This window comes from Canis lupus, chromosome 32 (assembly GCF_011100685.1).
Source record: "Canis lupus familiaris isolate Mischka breed German Shepherd chromosome 32, alternate assembly UU_Cfam_GSD_1.0, whole genome shotgun sequence".
NCBI classification, from domain to species: domain Eukaryota; kingdom Metazoa; phylum Chordata; class Mammalia; order Carnivora; family Canidae; genus Canis; species Canis lupus.
In genome coordinates this window covers 18699414-18721954 of record NC_049253.1, presented here as the reverse complement: position 1 = coordinate 18721954, position 22541 = coordinate 18699414, and the positions used below count along the sequence as shown (strand labels likewise).

The window sequence follows — 22541 nt, the reverse complement described above, 5'->3', positions numbered from 1 at the left end:
TTTTTGTTTTGTTTAAAAAAAAGGTAATATGTGTTACAAGAATTTAAAGTGAGGGGTCCCTTCTCCCAAATTTATTTCTCATCCCTTAGGAATAATCACTGTTCACAGGTTTCTCTGTATCCCAAGAAGTTCTCAAAGTACATAATATATCTCTTAGGGACACCTGGGTGGCTCGGAGGTTGGGTGTCTGCCTTCAGTCCAGGGTGTGATCCTGAAGACCCGGGATCGAGTCCCGCATCAGGCTTCCTACATGGAGCCTGCTTTTCCTGCTGCCTCTGCCTATGTCTTTGCCTCTCTCTCTCTCTCTCTCTCTCTCTCTGTCTCTGTTTCTCATAAATAAATAAAATCTTAAAAAAAAAAAAAAGTACATCTCTTAATGGGCATCTTTATTCAACAGAATTCAATAAGAAACATTTTGTTTTCCTGTCTGTACTTGATAACATGGGTTACTATAGTTTCTAATAAAGAAATAATTGCTTTTGGTAAGAGAATTAGCATACTTATAATAATATAAGCCCCGTGGATGAAAACATTTAACATTGTAAAATGTTTTTTAAATGATAATGTGATTCTGCTGGAGACCAGTCTCGTATTTTTTCCTTTGGTTTTGTCCTTTTGCCAATTCTTAGTACCTACTTAGAAATTCTTCATATTTGTATTTTTAAATATCTTAAGCTAAAATTTTATTTAGCCTTTTCTTTGAAATTTGTCCCCCTTTACCTTGATCTCATCTCTGTCTTCCTCTCTCTCGTCTATGCTGCTAGATTGTTTTTGTTTCTTTTTACATGTACTGATTTATATACAGGATACAACTGTCCCTACAGCCAATGGAAAAGATGCAGAGGGCAAGGTATTGTGAGGAGGAGGGAGTGATGCAGACCCATTTCTTGCCCCCTTTTATCCTCGTTCTCAAGCTGTCGCTTCTTCTGAGCTCTGCCCTGTGAGCCTTGTAGCTGTATAGAAAGAGAGTGGACTTTGGAACCAGAAAGTCCTATATTTATATTCTAGCTCTGCCACTCAACAGTTGTTTGAACTGGCTCAAACTAAAGTAGGTTAAATAACCTTCTCATCTGTAAAATGGGAATATTAATATCCACTTCCTAGGATTAGTGTGACATCTGAATAATAATGCGTTTAAGGTGTCCCACACAAAAAGAGGCTCTCAACAAATGGTGGTTCCCAATAATAAATGTCGAATGGAGGCTCCACAGGCTTTTACCTATAATGGAAGATGATGTCCTGCTCATCCAGCTTGATGGTAACCTTCCTCTATAGATACTTGCCACCTGATCCTTTTTATTCATTAAGAAGATAGCAGGGCTATTTATATTTTTGAGACAGATTATCTTTTGGCCAGCAATAATAAGGGTTGGCAGTAAGAATGAGGTGGCAGATAGGAAGGGGAAGAAAGGGCAGCAAGGAAACCCTGAATTAAAATATCCAGCAATACATAGTGAGAGACCTAAAATGGCCACAACTTTGCAAAACAAATACTATCAAGTTGTATAATATAAAAAAGAATAATCCACCATAGTCAGCTAGTTTATTTCAGGGAGGTAGAAATCATGAAATAATAGGAAAAGCTATTAATACATCAAATCATTACACCAAATACAAAAATAATGCTTCTGTACATGCTTAAGATACATTTGATGAGATTCAACATTAGCCCCTAATAAATTATTTTTAGAGCAGAAATAGGAAAAATTGTTTCCTTAACATAAGAAAAAGTGTAAGATTCCTCTAATTCTTTTTTTTCAAAATTGAACAATTCTAGTTTATTTGCCTTTTAATATAAATTTTAGAACCATACTTTTTTATATCTTAAAGCAATCCCCATTGGAATTGCTTAAAACTTGTAAATGAATTTGGGGAGAATTGACATCTTTCCGATGTTTAGTTTTCCACTCCGTGCACAAGATATCCATTTAGTTAGATCTTATTTGATTTATCATTGTTTCTTAGTTTCTATAAGTGTTATAGTTTTTCAGCTGCTATGCATGTTTTGTTACATTTATACTGTTTTTTCTGGGGAGGAGTGATTATAAATAGTAATGCTTTTTGTCATTTTCTAATTATATATATTGCCAGTATATAGAAATACAGCAGGTTTTTGTGTGTTGACCTTGTATTTGTGGCTCTGCTAACCTGGTATTTTAGTTCTGGGAATTTTTTCATTTGTATTTTTATACAGATACTTCTGTCATCTTTGAATGGGGGCAGTTTTCTTTTTTTTTCCTATCTGTATGCGTTTTATATATATTTTTCTTGCCTTCTTGAATTCTAAGACTTCCAGTGTGATGTTGAATTGGGAATGTTGAGAGTAGACATCCTTGTCTGGTTTGTTTGTTTCTTTCTTTCTTTCTTTTTTAAGATTTTATTTATTTATTCATGAGAGACATACACAGAGAGAGAGAGAGGCAGAGACACAGGCAGAGGGAGAAGCAGGCTCCATGCAGGGAGCCCGATGTGGAACTCGATCCCAGGTCTCCAGGATCAGGCCCTGGCCTGAAGGTGGTACTAAACCGCCGAGCCACCCAGGCTACTGGTCTGGTTTCTGATCTTGGGGAAGAAGCATTGTGTCTTTCACAAATATGATATCCATAGACTTTGGTAGATAATCTTTATCAAGTTGAGGAAATGCTCTCCTTAGTTTACTGAGGGTTTTTATTATGAATGGATGATAATTTTGATTTCCAACTATAGTATGGATTTTTCTCTTCTTTTCACTTCTGTCACTTTTTGCTTCATGTATTTTGAAGCTCTCTTGTTAGAGATGTACAGTTTAGACTGTTATATCATCTTAGTTGACCTGTTTTTCTTTTTTTCTTTTTTATCATTATTCCATTCTCTCTTTACTCTTAATAATTCGTTATTGTCACATTGGTCCCTAGACTTTGTTCATTAAAAATAAATCTTCTCCATGTTCAAATGGAATAATTTCTTTTGATCTCTGGATCTTTTCTGTTATCTCCATTATACTGTTGGATCCACCCAGTTAGCTTTTTACTTTGGCTACTGTAGTTTTCAATTTTAAAATTTCCATGTGTATTTTCTTTATGTCTGTTTTTCTTTGCAAAGATTTTCTCTTTATCCACTGGTATTATGAATGTTGTCCGTTGGCACATTTTAATAATACCTGCTTCTGAGCCTTTGGCAGTTAATGGCAACATTCATGTCATCTTAGTATTGGTGTCTGTTGACTCATTTCTTTTTTTTTTTTTTTGTTGACTCATTTCACTTGTGAGTTGAAATTTTCATGGTTCTTTATATGTCAAATAATTTTAGACTGTAGACTAGGAATTTTGATATTACGAGATCTTGAGTCTTGTTTAAATCCTTTGGAGAATGTTGATATTTTTGTTTTAGCCCGCTCCTCATCTGAGTTAGATCCAGGCTTGGTCTGAGATGTGAATGATGGACTTTTCAGTTAGTTCTGTTCTCTCAAGTATTGTTAATGTCGTATTATGAACAACTTTATGGGGTCCCTTTCTGGAGCTCCTTCCTGGTACTTTCTGGTTTCTCAGAAATTCTCATCTTTGGTTTTCTGGCCAGAAAGCTGTAATTTAGTACCCAGTTTGTTGCACACTTCTTGATGCTGCCTGTGTCCAGGGGCTACATGGCAACAGGGCAGAGAGAAGAAAGTGGGGTTTGGTCCTACCCTCTCTGGACTACAGCTTCACAGATGAGAAAAGGAAAATGCCTCTTCCTCAGAATTTTGGTTCCTACAAGCTCGTGTTATAGGTGGTCACCTTGGGATCACTTGGAGTGTGGGGTGTAACAGGATAGAAGAGAGAAGAAAAGGTGGATATCTGTGCTCTTGGAGCACTGGGAATTATTCTTCCGTTCCTTGAGCCAGAATTAAAGGATTTCTCCTGGAGCACAATGTGTCTGTGCCAAGTGGTCACTTTCTGTTGCCCCTGATGATGCGTGGGGTGAGATGGTGAACTCATCACCATATCAGTGGAACTTCAAATTTTGGTCTTCCCTAATCTGCGTGCTGCGGTTTTCTTTTCAGAGCCCTCAAATAGCTGCTCCACGCATTCTGTTCAGGCCTTATAGTTGGACTAAATCTGCAAATCTGTGACTTTTGTCTCCCTTGTAATATGACTACTCGTTGTCACTGATCAATGTTTTATTTATCAATGTAAATATATATATAAAGGCCTGGCTTTCTAAGGGTTGCCTTTGTGTCTGCCAGAGATGGGTCTCTGGTTGTACTCCGATGCTGTGAGCCAGTAGGCTTTGTTCTCTCTAATGGTCTGTGTGGTGGGAGCAGGTTCGAACTTGGGGTTACATCCCTTTCCCCACTGTGCAGCCTCTGTGGGCAGTAATAATGTCAGTAAGATACAAAGCTCAGTGCAATTACTAGCTGCCTAATTGCTATCAATTTTCAGAAGCCAAGAATCTGGGCCAGGGATGACACATGTTAAAGGTAGAGATACTTAAGTGATCATTTTTTCAAGTTTAAAATTTAAATTGCCTCAAAAAATAATAAAATTGATGATAATTAGAATTGAGCACTTCTTGGCCACACATTTTACACAGTTGTTTTCCCAACATAACAGTTGAGGAAAGCAGAACTTCAGATACTAAGTATCGAAAGGCTAATAAGTGACCAAGCTAGGATACAGGTCTGTCTGACTTCAGAGTCCATGCTTTTTAGCCACTAGTCATGTTTGAAAAGGAGTGTTTTAGAGAACCTTGTGGGTTTTGAGTTGTCCCTACTTATAAACCCTTTAGGGGTTATCAATTATCCTTAGTAGTAGGTAGTGTGTTTTTTTTTTAAAGTATTATTATTATTGTTGTTGTTTTTTTAGTATTACCGAATTAGGTGAATATACTAAATTCTTGGTAACATTTTAAATGCTGCTTTTACCTCTCTTCTCTGGTGTTTTTTTCTCCTTATGTTTCTTGTTTAAATTGGTATGTGCCCCCCCACCCCCCATTTAAATTGGCATGTAAATTTCTGTGTTCTCTAAATGAATCAGTTGGGATAGAGATTTTTTTTTTTAACTTAAGGAAATTTATGTCAGCTTCTGTGAGGGTAAAAAAAGATGCTGGGTGATGCAGAAGTGTTTTGTTCACATAACCTATTTAGAAAAGTTTTATAAATAGGTTGTATCAGAGTGCCAACTATATAAAGACAGATTTTAAGTAAGCTGTATACCCAACATGGGCTGTATACCCAACATGGGGCTCAGGATCTCATGACCCTGAGATCAAGAGTTGCATGCTCTATTGACTAAGCTAGCTAGGTACTTGCTAAAGGTAGATCTTATTTTGCAGCTTTGATATGTATGAATTTATTTTTTTATTTTTTAAAGATTTTATTTATTTATTCATGAGAGAGACATACAGAGAGAGAGGCCGAGACACAGGCAGAGGGAGAAGCAGGCTCCATGCAGGGAGCCTGATGTGGGACTTGATCCCGGGTCTCCAGGATCACACCCTGGGCTGAAGGTGGCGCTAAACCACTGAGCTACCCAGGCTGCCTGATATGCATGAATTTAGTTACTGTAGTTCCATTAAGTGAAGCCAGTCTCCCAATGGCATGGAGTAATTACATAAAGTACACACTTCATGGCCAACTCTTTAGTCCTAGGATCACTGTGTAAATCACAAGGTGTGCACCTTATCAGTGACCAGTCACTCCCTTCTTTGAAAACCTGTCAGTGATTGGCCACTGTGCATCTCACTCATTTCTCATCCAGATAGCAAAGTCTGTAGTTGTGTTGCTTTCTTGTTTTCCAGTGATGGCTTCTGTGATATTTTATAAGAACGGATAATCGAAAGAAGGAATTGGCCAACAAAGATGAAAGTGCAGCAAAGAAATGGTAAATGATAATGCTAGAAACACAAAATCTAAATTTAACATAAAGGGGGTTATAGAAGAAATAGCTGGCCACGGGAATATTGGCATTCCTCAGCATTCTAGACAGCTAGACATGCAGCCAGAACAGAACAACTCAATGAGGCCAACTTGTTGGCATAAATGAGGAAAATGGTTGTGATGAAAAGAATGGCTGTGTCGTGGGGGAAGCAGTACCAACAAAAGCTTTAAAGGAACTCCCAGAGGTGTTGAAAGTGCAAAGGATAAAATTTGGAAGCTGTTCTATACCTAGCAAAGAGTAGGACAGTTTGCCAAGCATAAAAGAGATGCTCACTCTGTTTCATAAGTTATACAATAGGAAGAAGGCAAACATTCAATCTGGTCTTGGTAAGTTTTTAAATAAAGAAATAAAATGCTCTGATTCTCAGAGAAGTCTGTCTATCCATCACCCCCTGCTCGCTCTCTCTTTTTCTCTCTCTTGAATAAGAACAGCTTAAAGAACAGTTCTTCAAGACCATTCTTTCGATTATTATTTAGGAAAAGGGATTTTAATTTTAGGTTTGTGGATGAAGATCAGGAATGCCATGAACTCAAGTCTTTACAGGTCGTTCCTTTGTTTAAAACTTTTTAATGGCTTTCTGTTGTTACTGGAAGAGACCAGAGTCCTTAACCTCATCCTGACCCATGCCTGTATCTTTACCTCTTGCACTTTACCTCTTTTTCTTAGCACTATATAATTTTTCTTTTTAGCCCTTATGACTTAAACTATGTGATCGTGTAATTAGCCGTGTAATATTTGTCAAGACCAGGCCTATATTGTTCACTGCTGAATGTCCAGCACCTTACAAGTGGTTTGGTCATATTGTACACTTTATATGCATGAATGACTTAGTAGTGACTAACACTGTGCACAAGTTTGTTGTGCACAGGTATGTTTTTTTTTTTTCTGTGGAGGGGAATGATTGCTTTCCCCAGATTATCAAAGGATTTAGTGATCTAAAAAAAAGTTAAGTATCACATTAAAGGAATTGGATGCCCTGAAATGGATACTCAACCTAGATGGTATCATTAAATACTGAAGATGTTTACTTTTCTGTTTAAGTTTTAATTTAAATTCCATTTAGTTAACATAGTGTAGTTAACTCTTCAGTTTTAAACTATATTTGAATATCTGGACATATAAGATGTATATGATGATGGGCAAACCTTTTAAATTATTACATTACAGAACATAAAATTTATTTTAAAAAAGGTTAACTATACAATAGCAATTTAGAAATCTCATTTTTTTTTTTAGATTTTATTTATTTATTAATGAGAGACAGAGAGACATAGACTGACGGAGAAGCAGGCTCCCTGTGGGGAGCATGATGTGGAACTCAATCCCAGGACCCCAGGATCACACCTTGAGCTGAAGGCAGATGTGCAACCACTGAGCCTCTCAGGAGTCCCTAAAAAAAATCTCATTTTTTATGTAACATATGACAGCACAGTTAAGGTGGTGTCGAGTGGGAGACTACTTCAGTTCTATGAAATTGTAAATTTCTTCTAGTTTTAAAATTTTGTTTTCATTTTTAAATTACCTATTGATTTTTTTAGATGCCAATCATTTTATTTTAACCTTGTTTAAAGGTTTTTTTAAGCAATGGAAATATATATGTTTTAAAATATTTTATTTCGAGGAGTGCCTGGGTGGCTGAATCAGTTAAGCCTCTGACTTTGGCTCAGGTTATGATCCCAGGGTCCTGGGATTGAACCCCTCATCCGGCTACCTGCTCAGCGGGGTCTGCCTCCCCCTCTCCTCCTGCTTCTTCCTCCCTGTTCCTGCTTTTTCTCTCAAATAAATAATCTTAAAAATGTTTTTTGTTTTCTTTTTAAAATTATCTATTGATTTTTTTTTAGATGTTAATTCATTCATATTTTAAACTTTAAAGCGTTTTTTAGCATTGGATACACATATATAGTGGGAAGTCTGCTTGTCCTTCTGCCCCTCCTCCCACTTACGCTGTCTCTCTTCTCTCTCTCACGTAAAATCTTTAAAAAATATATTTTATATCGAATCTTAACTCACAGTAATTTAAATGTTTCTTGATTGGCTTCATTTATTGTCTCAACCTCATGGAGGCAAAATGTCCATAATTAAAATAATTTTTTGTAACTTTTTAGTTGATTGCTCAAGTTATTTCACATACCTAGTCAAAATGTTTCTAACTTACAAAGCCCCTCACTCCTTTCCTATTTCCTTTTCTTTTCTTTTCTTTTCTTTTCTTTTCTTTTCTTTTCTTTTCTTTTCTTTTCTTTTCTTTTCTTTTCTTTTCTTTTCTTTCTTTTTAAAGTAATTTCTATACCCATCATGGGGCTCAAACTCATGACCCCAAGATCAAGAATTGCATGCTCCTCCAGCTGAGTCAGCCAGATGCCCCTATTTCCCATTCATTTATTTATTTATTTTAAACATTTTATTTATTTATTCATGGGAGACGTAGAGAGAGAGGGGCAGAGACACAGGCAGAGGGAGAAGCAGGCTCCATGCAGGGAACCTGATGTGGGACTCGATCCCGGATCTTTAGGATCAGGCCCTAGGCTGAAGGCGGTGCTAAACCGCTGAGCCACCTGGGTTGCCCTTTCCCATTCATTTCACAGTTTGTTTTGCCCATGTACTTACTCATTCCCAAACTCTTCCACAATTGCATAGAATTCCTCTCAATACTTTCAAATACATTTGGCATTTTGTCATTTTTACTTGAGAACACTGACCGCCTCTAGCCACAACTTCTTGCCCTCTGGGCTTCCTTCAGGGCAGTCATCCTTACCTCCCTCCTCAAGCATTATCCTTTACTTCTCTTTTGTCTGTATCATATCTTCCTCTCTCCTGGTTAATCTCATGTTTTATGTAATATCTCCTCCAGTAGCTTCCTGAGAAAGATTGCACGGGAGGTAAACTTTTGAGATTCTGTAAATACCTTGCTGTACCCTGACACTTGAGTTTCAGTTTGGCTGAATTTGGAATTCTAGTTTAGAAATTGTTTTCTCAGAATTTTTATATTATTCCATTTTCTTTTAACTTCCACTGTTATTGAAAAGCTTGTTGCCATAGGATTCATAATCTTTTACATATTTTTGCCCTCCCCCCTTTCTCTGGAAGCTTATTAGAGCTTCTCTACCCCAGTATTAGGAAATTACATATGGTATGCTTTGGGCAAGTTAAGATTTATCCTTTGGGAGTCTTTTCAGTTTAGAAACTACTGTCTTTTAGTTACGGAAAACTTTATTTCTAAGGTCTCTTTTCTCCCTTTTTTCTCTGAAACTTTTATTATCCAGATGTTAGATTTGTTGGTTTTTTTTTTTTCTAAGATTTTTTTTTTTTTTTTTATAAGTTATCCCTACAACTAGTATGGGCTCAGACTTACAACCCTGAGATCAAGACTCCTATGCTCTATGGACTGAACCAGCCAGATGCTGCAGACTCCTCATTGGTTTTAAATCTTTTTTTTAAAAAAATGCCATCTCTTTATTTTCAACCTTCTGTCATTTTGCTCTACTTTGAAGGGGGGAGGAGGAGGTTAACTTTGAGATCATCACAATTTTTTAAGAACTTCTTTTATATAGTTACTTAAAAGATGGAATCCGAGGCTTGTGGAGCTGAAGAGTACCTAAGAGTCCTCTTTTGATAACCCTGCTCTGTCCAGAAGTTTTTTCTCTATTGTTCTTGACGTGTTTTCTTCTGATTTATATTCTAATTTTAGTGATGGCAGGAAAAAGGCTAGCCAGGTGAAGGTGCAAACTGTGCTGTGCCGGTGCTTCCATAAGAAGTGGAGTACCTTAGGATTTTGGAGAATAGGGTGTATGTGATGGAGTAAAAATCTGTCCTTAATTTTTTTCAGGGTAGACTATTTACAGCAGTGATACAGTATTGGACATACCAGCACCTAGATAATGTGTAAGCCACTTTAGCCATACATAGGTCTTATTGGGTAGACATTCGGTTGATTTATCCTAAGCTGGCATACTGAAAATTAATTGAAAATTATACCAAGCATACTTAGTATGGAGGCATTGGTTGGTGTCAAGGCCTTCAACTGAAGAATAGCATTGGTACATTGAGCCTGCAGCCCTGGTGGGTTTCTGCCTCTGGGCCTGGCTGACTCTTAGACTGGCATTCTAGGACCCACTCTGGCCGTTTCTCTCTACTCCCTTCTTTCTGCATCCCTGATGTTTTTCCTTGTTGACAGCCTACTGCCGTGAGGCTGGAAGAAGGAGAAACAAGGGAAATTCCAGTCTGTCTCATCACTTTTGCGAGTCTTATCCATGATGATGAACAGTTTAGAAAGGAAAGGAAGAGATGAGATTGAAATACTGATTGAAGTTAAGCTTCTTAAAATAAGTCATGTGCTTTGGCTGATCTCATTTAAAAATTACTTGTGCTTAATGGGGAGTTGACCCCATGAATAAGTACAGTAAGCAGAAAAAGCTTCAAGAAGACTGTAATTAGTCCTTCACCCTCAGTGCCCTAATTGGATTCATTCTTTTGGTGTGCCCTAGTGTCTTGTTTTTTACTGTGTTAGTTTCCTGTGGCTGCTGTAACAAATTGCCACAGAGTAGCATAAAACAACAGCAGTATTCTTTCATAGTTGGGGAGGTCTAAGTCCAAATTCAGTTCCACTGAGCCTAAATCAAGGCAGTGGCAGGGCAGTCCTCCCTCCAGAGGCTCTACCACATTAATCTGTACCCTTCTGGCCACATTCCCTCCTTTTCTGTGTATGTGAGCCTCCTTCTGCCTTTCTCATAAGGGCACTCATGATGGTGGCATTTAGGGCTTACCAAGGTAATCTCCCTATCACAAGACCCTTAATTTAATCACACATACAAATACCCCTTTTCAAAATAAGGTGATATTTATAGGTTCCAGAGATTAGAACCTGGTGTCTCTGGGTGGCCATCATTCAACCTACTGTAGTTGTTATGGCCATCTTTATCCAGTAGCCCTTTCCCCTACCCCTGCCTTTTAGTCTGTTACTATACAGTGGAGTGATTGATTTGTTTTTATGCCATGGTTGTTTGAGATTTTATTTCTCATAATCCAATGCAGTTTCTTTTTTTTAAAGATTTTATTTATTTGAGTGAGAGACCACAGCAGGTAAGAGAGGCAGAAGGACAAGCCAACTCCCCACTGAGCAGGGAGCCTGACACAGGGCTCAATCCCAGGACCCCAGGATCATGACCTGAGCTAAAGGCAGATGCTTAACTGACTGAGCTGCCCAAGTGTCTCAATCCAATGCAGTTTCTAACTAATATATCCTCCAAAACTAAAAGTGTGGAGTTTTGTTTTATATCATGTTCTTTTTTTTTTAGATTTTATTTATCTATTTGAGAGAGAGAGAGAGAGAGAGAGAGCAAGCAGGGGGGAGGGGCAGCGGGAGAGGCAGAAACAGAGTGCCTGCTGAGCAGGGTGCTTGATTCGGGGTTCCATCCTAGGACCTCAGGACAATGACCTGAGTGGAAGGCAGACACTTAATTGGCTGAGCCAGCCAGGGGTCCAAGTATGGAGATTTTTAATGATGAGGAGTCTGGAGGTAGGTATTTTGAGACTGGAACAGCAGCCTCACAAAGTCCTTAGGGATCCAGGCTTCTTGGGGTGTGCTTGATGCCTTGTGGTCACAAGACTGCCACTTCGCTTCAGCCAGCGTCTCGGTTTGAAGCTGGGAAAGGGCAAAGAAGAGAAAATAGGTGCCTGTTTTCTAAGAAGCTTTCCAGAGGCCCCACCTGACAACTGGGTTGAGATTTTGGCCAGGTTAAGTCATGAGGCCATTTGTATCATCGAGGCTGGGAATGTTTTTTTGCAGGATCCATTACAACTGTGCTATAGGAGGATTCTGTTGGTGTGAGAGGGAGGGGAGAATGGCTGTGGAGTAGGCAGCTTGGTCCTGGAAGGTGATGAGAACATTTCCATCGACAGCAGGAAGAAGGCTTTGTGTATATGATCACATTAATTTTTGTTCATTCTCTTATCATATACTGAGAAAACCTGTTCAATGCCAGGCATAGCCATAAGCACTGGGATGTCAGGGATTCCCATATTTTGATACTTGCTAGGTACTAGACACTTGGTTATCTACTTTCCCATATGTTATTTACATGATCTCATCTAATCTGCTATATTATCGTCACCTAGATATCTACCCCACTTGATAGGGCAGTTGAGGACCCATGAAAATGGTTAGTAGTTATCATTGCTTCCTAGATTTAAAAATAAAATTTTATTTTATTTTTTCAGATTTGTTTATTTTGAGAGAGAGGGAGAGTGAGCAGAAGTGGGGGTAGAGGGAGAGAGAAAATATTAAGCAGGCTCCACGCCCAGTGTGGAGTCCATCTCGGGGCTCAATCCCATGACCCTGAGATCATGACCTGAGCCAAAATCAAGAGTCGGATGCTCAACTGACTGAGCCTCCTGGGACCCCTTAAAGATAAAATTTTAGACTTTGTGATGGTAGAGCTTAATTGAATACATGTTTTCTAGTTCTGAGTTTGATGCTAAATTGATGTTTTGGGAATTGAGTACAAACTCTCCACACACCCCCCACACACCTACCCATCCACACACTAAAGCAGTGGGAAAGCATGACCTTTAGTCAGGTAAGCCTGAGTTTGAGTTCTTGTTCTGCCAAGTGTGATTCTGTTATATGACAGAAAATTATTTAGCTATTTGTGCTTCAGTTTTGTCATGTGTAAAATGGGAATAATGCCATCTGTCCTGCAAGGTTTTTGTGAGGATGAAAGGAAATGTGGGCATATAGTGCACATATTCAGTAAATGATAACTTAGTTATTCATTATGGTTGTCTTCAAATTACTGTTTAACACTGATTTTACCTTTGTTTTCTTATGCTGAATAGGTGTAGGTAGTACTGAAGAAATAACATATTCCCGTTTCAGTTCTTGGGACTTTCCAATTAATCACAATACCTCTTCTGACAGAATGATAGATAATTTTTTTTTTTTTAAACTGGTTTCCAAAAAAAAAAATAAATAAATAAACTGGTTTTCTAGAACTCCAGGGTGGCGAAGAACTGGTCTTTTTACCAACTTTGAAAAAAGTCTCGAATGTTGCAGATATCTTTTTACACATTTTTTTAAATTTTTATTTATTTATGATAGTCACACACAGAGCGAGAGAGGCACAGAGACACAGGCAGAGGGAGAAGCAGGCTCCATGCACCGGGAGCCCAATGTGGGATTCGATCCCGGGTCTCCAGGATCGCACCCTGGGCCTAAGGCAGGCCCCAAACCGCTGCGCCACCCAGGGATCCCTCTTTTTACACATTTGAAGTCTGAGGCTTAACGTTGCAGTAGGAGGCAATAGGTATGACCTGCGTTTTCTTAACTTAGCAGTTGGCAGGCTTTGAAAGATATAAGGAGAGGAAAAGGGAAGTAGGAGATTCTGGCCCTGTAAGGAGAAACTAGCTCCTCAGAGCCCTTAGACAAACTGTGAGGGAGAGGAGAAGCTGTAGCATCACTCGTGTCATGTGGTTTGATCACTGCATAGTTCTAGGGGTGCTTTCAGTTATGTTTTTAGCTTTTTTTCTTATTTGTTAGTTACTCTTTTATATTTGCAAAGTCAAAACATTTGTAGGACTTTGTGAATTTTCTTAGTAGTTGTAATGATTTGTTTGAATAATTTTAAATTCTTTGACAGAAATACTATAAGAATGAAAGCATAAACAAGATCTTTGGTTGAATTCATTTTTCTGATTTATTACTTGAGTTCATTATTTGAATTCAATTTATTACTTGAGTTCATTTTCCTAATAATTTTGAAAATAATTTGGTGGCATAAAATTGAAATATAACTATGTGACTACTCTTTATAATATAGGCTAATGTTTTTTACTTGTCTGAAGTATCTCAGTTTTTAAATAGATTTCACCATTTCTTAAGCTTGCCCAAATATTGAATGCACAGAGATTCCAACATTTATTTCTTATGTCCAGTATTCCTTAAATGTCTCTGATTAAGGGAGACCTGACGCTGATTTTCTTGTTTACTCTTTTAGGAATGTTTTAAAGGAAGTTGGGCAACTCACAAGTTACTACATAAGAAAGCAAGTAAGTAAAATCACACATCTCTGTACTATTTGTCTTAGATTTGGCTTTTATGCAGAGAACTAGAAATCTTCCAGTTCTGAAAATATGTATTTGGGTTTCTGAAAGTATAATCCCAAGAGCTAGAATTAGCATGTATTTTAAAACTTTTTATTCTTTGTGGTATGTAATTGTGTAAATTGTGTAAAATGTAATTGTGTAAATAAAATGTGGCTGAGTGATCTCTTTGTTAATCTTGTATGTAATGTGAAAACATGAGATGGTTGTTAGGATAGATGAATCTTTCTTGAAAAGTACCTGAGAATGTCCTCATTTTTCGGCACTTGCTTTCCTTCGGAAAGGGTTTGTGTGTTGTAGGCAGGGGCACATGAGCTGTCTGTCTTCTAAATTTAGCCAGATTTCTTTGTTTTTGTTTACTTTTCAAAATTTTATTACTTTGTTTTTTGTTTTAATATTATTATTTGCAGCCATAGGTTCAATTTTTCTTTTTGAAGTTACTTTCTGAGACAGAAAGTAACCACAGAGTGAAACTATTAGCTACTTCTTAGCTATTGCTATCAGCCACATAGATCTATCACCAATTCACATGACCTATTCTGCTTTAGCTACTTAATCATTCTGTAAATTCATGTCATTAGTGGGCTGCCTTAAGGGCTTAAGACAAGTCCTCACAGTTACCTGAAAACTGACCATGACTTTCTAGTCTTACAACATAGCCATCCTGATGAATGAAAGCTTGGCAGGCAGCACATGGTTCTTGGTATAAAGTTTCTGTTTCAACCTACTGATCTTGGTAATTTTTTATACATCTAGTTGTGTATTTTTTAGGAATTTGCTGGTTTAATAAACATAAGGTAGATTATATATATCTATCATAAAATCTCATTGAGGTCAATTTACCATTTGAAGGAAAGGGAAATGAAAGTGTAAAAAGACATTTTCTGTGGCTCTATGAGGTGAAGTGTACATTGAATGGAAATGCTAGGTTATTGTGGAAGGAAATGTGGTTAGAGATGAGGAAGGAGGATCATGAATAAATGAGAATTTAACAAAGCATAAATAGCAGGATTTGTTACTTCAGATCAAAGTGTAGAAGTTGGTTTCAATAATGCTATTTATTCCGTCACACATTAAGTCCTGCATTTCTAATGTGTTAGATATTTTTAGAGTTGTTTGAGCCAGTTATTAACATTTTATATCCAGGCTGTTAAAGCATAGGGAAGTGAAGGGTTGAGATGAAATAGTATGTTAGTAAAACAGCTTAGAATGGATATCTACCCCAAGCATTTGCTAACTTATTGAAATGTGTGTGTTTGTGTGTGTGTGTGTGTGTTTAAGATTTTATTTATTTTTGAGAGACAGAACAAGCATGAGCAGGGAGAGGGGTGGAGGGGGCAGCAGATTCCCCTACTCAGCAGGGACCCTGATTCATGGCTTAGTCCCAGGACCTCAGGATCATGACCTGAGCTGAAGGCAGATGCTTAACCAACATACATACAGTATGACCCTGAGTGTGTGTTTCTTTAATACTGGTTTCTTATGGGAAATTAAGAGCCATTATGACCTACACTCCAAGAGAATTAAACAGCTAATGCCCCCTAAGTAAAAAGAACATAATTATTACTGTCTTCAACTGAAACTTTGCATTTTACTCATTGCATTTTACTGTGGTGCCATCTTTTAGATAGTGCCCTTTTGAATCTTTGGGATGATTTTCTTAGTGAGTGAGTATTGTTCTTGATCCCTTTGGGCTGTATTGGGTAGAGACAGCCATCAGCTGGCCTGCCTTATATCTTTTACACCCTGTTAAGTAGACCCTGATTATACCATTATAGATGAGAGACTTAGAGGAGGGAATGGTGTGGAGAAGGTTGGTATCCAGGGTAAGACTAGTATCTGGAAAGGGATCAAGGGAAAAGAATGTTGGGCTGGCAAGGAACCAAGGGCATATTAGAAGATCACATCTTATTCCAAGAAACAGTAGCGAGATAACATGCAACATGAAGTTCATTTCATGAAGATGATATACCCAGTTTTTTTCTTTTCTTTCCTTTTCTTTTTTCACTGTAATGCATACTGATCTCTAATTAAGGATGCCTGATTTATATTTATATTGGTGCAGGATATTGGTCTGTCATTTGCTTTTAATATTTTTGCCTAGTTTTGGCATGAGAGTAATCCTGGACTTATAATATGGAAGATGTTTCCTCCTCTTTTCTTTTCTAGAAGAGATTGTGTACAATTGGTATTCTTTTTTCTGTAAATATTTGGTGGAATTTACTAGTGAAGCCATCTGGACCTGGAGTTGTTTTGATTGCAGAAGCTAATCAGGCCTTAGGAAAATTTCAACTGTGAGTTAAAGAAATGACTCAAGGGCAGAATTTACTTTTCCTGTATCCTGGTGAAGAAGACTGCTTAGATTGCAAAGCCTTTGCACATAGTGTTGGTACTCGCTTGATGTATACTTCCAACATGTATCTTCTGTTAGAACGCACACAGTAGCATTGGCTTTTATTTTTTTAAAGATTTATTTATTCATGAGAGACACAGAGAGAGAGGTGCAGAGACATAGGCAGAGGGAGAAGCAGGCTCCCCGGGGGGAGCCTGATGTGGGACTCGATCCCAAGACCCAGGGATCACACCCTGAGCTAAAGGCTGACGTTCAACCACTGAGCCACCCAGGTGTCCCAGTAGCATTAGCTTTTAGTCTGACCTGTGAAAGTTGTTATTAATAATATAGTATGTTTTAGATTGTCACTTTTTTTAGATTATCACTGACACATTCAGTGTGTGTCAGTAAAAGGACTTTATAAATATCTTTGAATAGCCAAAAGCATGATATGAAAACTCTATTTTTAAAAAAACCCAAAACTTTATTTATCTATTTTTTTATTTAAAGATTTATTTATTTATTCATGAGAGACACAGAATGAGAGAGAGATGCAGAGCCATAGGCAGAGGGAGAAACAGGCTCCTTGCAGGGAGCCCAAGGTGGGACTTGATCCTGGATCCCGGGATCACAACCTGAGCCAAAGGCAGGCGCCCAACTGCTGAGCCACCCAGGTGTCCCAGCCCAAAACTACATAAATTTTTTTATTCTACTTGTCTACACCTCCTCACCTAATATGCTTGGTTTTGGGATTGCAGAGAGAAGGTGTTATGTAATCATTTAGAACTGGTTCCACCAAGCTTTGTAAGCATGAATTATGTGAAGCCTTATCTCCAGAATGCTAAAATTCTAGGTTTGTTGTAAGGATTAAATAAATCAATCCACATAAAGTTCTTAGCCTATGTACGATGCCTAGTAAGTGCTCAACAATTGTTTAATAATCATCTCTGGAAGAACTGAGTCAGGGTTGTGATCAGAAAATCCTGTCCCAGACAAAGCTTAGACATGTGCAGTTCTTCTGTGTCAGCTGAGTAGGAGAAGGCACCTTCTTTGGAATAGGACTTTGTTCAAGAAGGAAGCCTGGGTGTGCTATGCCTTGGGCCACATCTTGTGTATATCCCACAGTACCCACAGTGTACCTGGCTGACCCTTTTGCATTGTAATGTTTGAAAGACAGCTACAGATGTTTATTTACACTGTTCTGTTTTGATAAAGACCAGTTGGTATGTGACTTTGTAACTGACCCCCCAGTACAGTTCATGCTTACTAAGTATCTGTTAACGGGTCTAGCATTTAGGTCTGGATCAAATTGATGCTAACATGTCAACTAACTTACTTTTAAAGTGTAAATTTCCCTAAGTAAATTATACATGGAGATTAGAAAAGAAATTGCCATAATTGAGTCTTTTTTTCTTAAGATTTTATTTAAAGATAAAATGAGAGGCACGCACAGAGAGACACTCACAGAGAGAGGCAGAGACACAGGCAAAGGGAGAAGCAGACTCTGTGCAGGGAGCCCGATGTGGGACTTGATCCTGGGACTCCAGGTTCATGCCCTGAGCCGAAGGCAGACGCTTAACCGCCTAGCAACCAGGCATCCCACCATAATTGAGTCTTAACTTGTTTAGAGATCTTTGAATTAGTTATTTGTTGGAGGTCTGCTTTTAATTCTCTTTTGAAAATAGGTAGTGGAAGGGCCCAAATGCAGATCAGCGGGAAGCTTTGAAAGATTGTACATCTTTTCTTCTCCCTCCCCAAGTCCCCAGGAGTGCATCAGACCCAGAAGCCTACATCTTGATGGCTGTTCTGTTCTATGTTTCAGATGAAAATTATTCTTGACGTTCATGTTTCACACAAAGCACTTGATACAGTGATAATTGAAGCAGGCATCAGTTGGCCTGCATTTGGAACTGTTTTCTGTAATCCTTGACCCAAGGCAAGGTGTGATGGATGGAGTTCATTTTTGTCCTGGGATGCGAGATGTTTTTCCTATTGACATTCGTGTTCATGTTGGTTTTCTTGAACTCCAGAGGGGAGGAGGATCTAAAATTCAGGAGGATGACAGAACTTTTCTTTTTATTTGCTTTTTTTTTTTTTTTTAAGATTTTATCCATTTATTCATGAGAGACACAGAGAGCGAGAGGCAGAGACACAGGCAGAGGGAGAAGCAGGCTCCACACGGGGAGCCTGATGCAGGACTCGATCCCGGGACTCCAGGATCATGCCCTGGGCCAAAGGCAGGCACTAAACTGCTGAGCCACCCAGGCGTCCCTCCTTTGCTATTCTTACTCTTATTTTTTAGTCTTATTCTTTACTATTTCTCTACTTCATATGTAATATTATAATTGTATTCTCTTCCAAAGTAATGTGCATGGACTGGCTGTATTTTTTCATTCTTGTCACTTGTACCTCAACTTCCTTTCAATCTCAGGTTGATGATGGGCTCTGCGGAGAGGATACTGGACTGGGAAACAGCATTCCTGTATATCTCTGCTCATTTGAGCCATGTTGCCTGTTTTCCTCTTCTGCAAGATGAGTCCGTTAGTGTAGATTGTCTTTTTTTGTTGTTAACTTTAGTCACCATGCGACACTTGACATCCCTAGGACTGACTTCTCTTATGACTGGGAGTTTATACCTTTGGATCTCCTTCACCCACTTCACCGATCCTCTCTATCTTAGCATTATATGAGTCTCTCTCTTCTCCCCCTTTTGTATGTTTAGGTTAGGTTGTTTAAAGGGTTTTTTTTTTTTTTTAAGATTTTATTTATTTATTCATGAGAGACACACACACACACACAGACAGAGACACAGGCAGAGGGAGAAGCAGGCTCCATGCAAGGATACTGATGTGGGACTCGATCCTGGGACTCCAGGATCACACCCTGGGCCGAAGGCAGGCGCCAAACCGCTGAGCCACCCAGGGATGCCTTAAGGGGGGGGAGTGTTAATTTTCTTATACACTTCAGAAATTATGTGAAGTCTGACTTTTAAAAGCTATGATAGCTTAACAGTAAACAGGAGATCAGTATGCATTGGGAGGTGTATAGGTTGATTTGATGTAGCAGAGATTTGATTTCCTGCTGTGTAAAAAAAGTCTTAGGTTACTTCTGTTTTACTTTGTGGATATGAGATGCAGTCAGAGTGCTGACATCAGACATCATTGAGGATGTGTTCCATGTGCAAAGAATTCTTAGTTGTATTTCTGTGAGTACAACATTATGTATTAATAACTAACCTGGTAGGAATGAGTGAGTGAGTGAGTGCGTGTGATTTTTAATTTTCTATTGAGTTTTCAGTAATTTTCTATTGATGGTTCCCTCCTCTTATCTTTGAGTTTCCTACTTTTTTATTATTCCTTTCCTGAAAAAGACATATGATAACTATAAATTTTTTTTTCTTTTTTTAAAAATATTTTACTTATTTTTTCATGAAAGATACACAACGGGGGGGTGGGGGGCAGAGACACAGGCAGAGGGAGAAGCAGGCTGCATGCCAGGAGCCTGATGTGGGACTCGATCCCGGGACTCTAGGATCATGCCCTGGGCCTAAGGCAGGCACTAAACTGCTGAGCCACCCAGGGATCCTGACTATAAAATTTTCAAAGCATTTTGAAATATTTGTCTGAAAGCTATTTGTCAGCTAAGTGGGAAATTTTGTTTTTTATTTTAAATTTGCTGTGGAATTATTTAGAATCTGTTCTTTTAGTAAGAGCACAGAATCCATTTATAACATCTGCTCTCAGTTGGGAAGTTTTGCCTAGGCTTAGATTTTATATTTCAAAAACTGGGCCTTCTATAAATTGACATTGTAGAGAGAATACATTTAGCATTTTCTTGGAAAAGGAGTTCTGTGATCTATTCCTATTCCTTCCTTCTTCTCTTCTCTTCTCTTCTCTTCTCTTCTCTTCTCTTCTCTTCTCTTCTCTCTCTTCTCTCTCTTCTTTTTCTTTCTTTTTTTTTTTTCCTCTTTCTCCATGAGAGAGGCAGAGACATACGGGGAGGGAGAAGCAGGCTCCCTGTGGGGAGCCTGATGTGGGACTCTATCCCAGGACCCTGGGATCACTATCTGAATCAAAGGCAGATGCTCAACCACTGAGCCACCCACACATCCCAGCTATTCTTATTTGATACTGTATAAAATCTTAGAATATGTTTAGCTCCGGCCTTTTAAAAGCTCCCAAGACACTTGGATCTTTGGGAAATCATAGGGTTGGTGAACATAGCAAGAAAGCAGCAGCTTTGGTGATTTAGGTTGGGGTGGAAGTTTGCTAGATTTTTATGCCTGGGCTCTGTGGCTTGGTTTCCAAACAGGTGATAAAGTATTCTGGTGCTCAGTAGCTTGACAATTGAAGTATTCTTTCTCTTCTTTTCTTGTCTTGTCCACCTCCCAGAAGATGAAAAGGCCAAGCGAGAAGTGTCTTCCTGGACTGTAGAAGGTGATATTAACACTGATCCATGGGCAGGCTATCGATACACTGGTAAACTCAGACCACATTATCCACTGGTGAGTAAATAAGGTAATAAAATGTTTACATTTTTTAAAAGATTTTATTTATTATTTGAGAGAGGATAAGCAGGGGAAGAGACAGAGGGAGAGGAAGAAGCAGGCTCCCCACTGAGCAGGTTGCCTAATAATGGGCTCAATCCCAGGACCCTCAGATTGTGAACTGAGCAGAAGTCAGACTTTTAACTGACTGAGCCACCCCAGGTGCCCAAAATTTTACATTCTTTTAAATCAATTTGCACAATTTCCAGTTTCCTAAAAATGATGCATGTATTTTGTATTCCAATTATAAGTTATATAATCAATATTAAATTTGCATTCTAGCTCTCTAGCTTTTATGATATATTATTTGGAAATTAGGATAATTGACAGTCATGGGCAAAGCAGAAAAAATTTTTAGTGAAGAATGAAAAACTCTTTAATCTTAAAAAAGAAGGAGGTAGATATTTTCTGGCCAACACAGTGATAGTGTATATCACTATTTTCCTTTTTTTTTTTTTTTCTTATAGCAGAATATATTTCCTTCTTAATTTAGATATGGCTTTTCTGCCACTTCCAGCCCTTCCTATGTTCTTGGTAGGTAGACTTCAAGAATAGGAATTGACTGAAGTTGAAATCTGTTTGCAATCCTTAAATATTTCAAAACTGTTTACTGATGTTTTTCTTTTTACAAAAGGAATATATATTTAATTTTTAAAATTTGGAAAAATCTAGAATACATGAGAAAGTCTCTTTAATTCTACCTCCAGAGATAATGGCCAGGTGCATATTGATGTATATTTACAAGACATTATTTTATTTTTGTTTTTGGTTTGCCGGTTTGTTTGGAGCAACATGGGCACCTTGTTTGTGTGTATCATCTTAAATCCACTCTCCTTTCTTCCTTAAATATCCTAAGGGAGTGGCATTAACCACTAGGAAAGTAAAGTTTGGTCTTCATGAAATAGATAGGATATTTAAGATGTCACTTAAATCTTGTTTTCCATTTATATGATAGGAACTTTTATGTTCAGTGTGTTTTCCCCTACTTTTTTTCTTTGTTAGTAAAAATCTTAATAATGAAAGTTACTTTCAGATTTGGTTTTAACTAACCTCTTTGATGTTTTTAGATGCCAACAAGGCCAGTGCCAAGTTATATTCAAAGACCAGATTATGCTGATCACCCTTTAGGTAAATTCTGTGCTGATTCTTCATTTTTCAGTTTGTGGGTTTGGTGACTACTGCAAAGGAAAAGGAGTGCTTTTTCTGTAGAAATTTTTCAGTGCTGGATTTCCAGTAAATGTAAGCATGTTTTTCTGAGACACACTAGAACATTTGCAAGAATTAAAGATTCTTTTCTCCCTTTAGAAATCTACCCAATTCTGAAAACATTGTTTATGCAGCTGCTAAAGGCTACATTCAACATAATGTATTTTGTGTTGTTATATCAAATTCTAGATTAAAAAATTGTTTTGATTTTAACATATCCTCCTACCTTAATTATGTAGTATTTATTTAGATAAAAAACAGATTGTGGAGGCCTTGATTGAATGCCTGACTACAAAGGCTGGGCTATAGCAGTAATAGAAATAGTAGTAAGGATGATTATGATTCTGTAACTGATCCGTATTTTTTCATGACCATGTGTCAGGCACTGTGCTAGGTTTCTTACATGTGTTCCTTTCTCCATTTAATACTTTGACCACTCCTGAGTTGGGTTCCATGGTCTTTTCCATTT

At 38.1% G+C, this 22541-nt stretch overlaps 1 protein-coding gene across 2 annotated transcripts in view; it reads left to right on the top strand.

Moving 5' to 3' along the window:
• METAP1 (methionyl aminopeptidase 1) overlaps nt 1–22541 on the top strand; it is a 68103-nt gene that overhangs the window by 22086 nt on the left and 23476 nt on the right. Inside the window, exons 1-4 of one of the 2 annotated variants that reach the window (XM_038582060.1) lie at nt 5816–5837; nt 13883–13934; nt 20712–20824; nt 21934–21994. In XM_038582060.1, coding sequence (XP_038437988.1) covers nt 5835–5837; nt 13883–13934; nt 20712–20824; nt 21934–21994 — 229 coding nt within the window. In that variant the 5' untranslated portion in view covers nt 5816–5834. Of the gene's footprint in view, nt 1–5815; nt 5838–13882; nt 13935–20711; nt 20825–21933; nt 21995–22541 lie in introns of those variants that run through there. The other variant, XM_038582059.1, reaches the window with a different exon arrangement.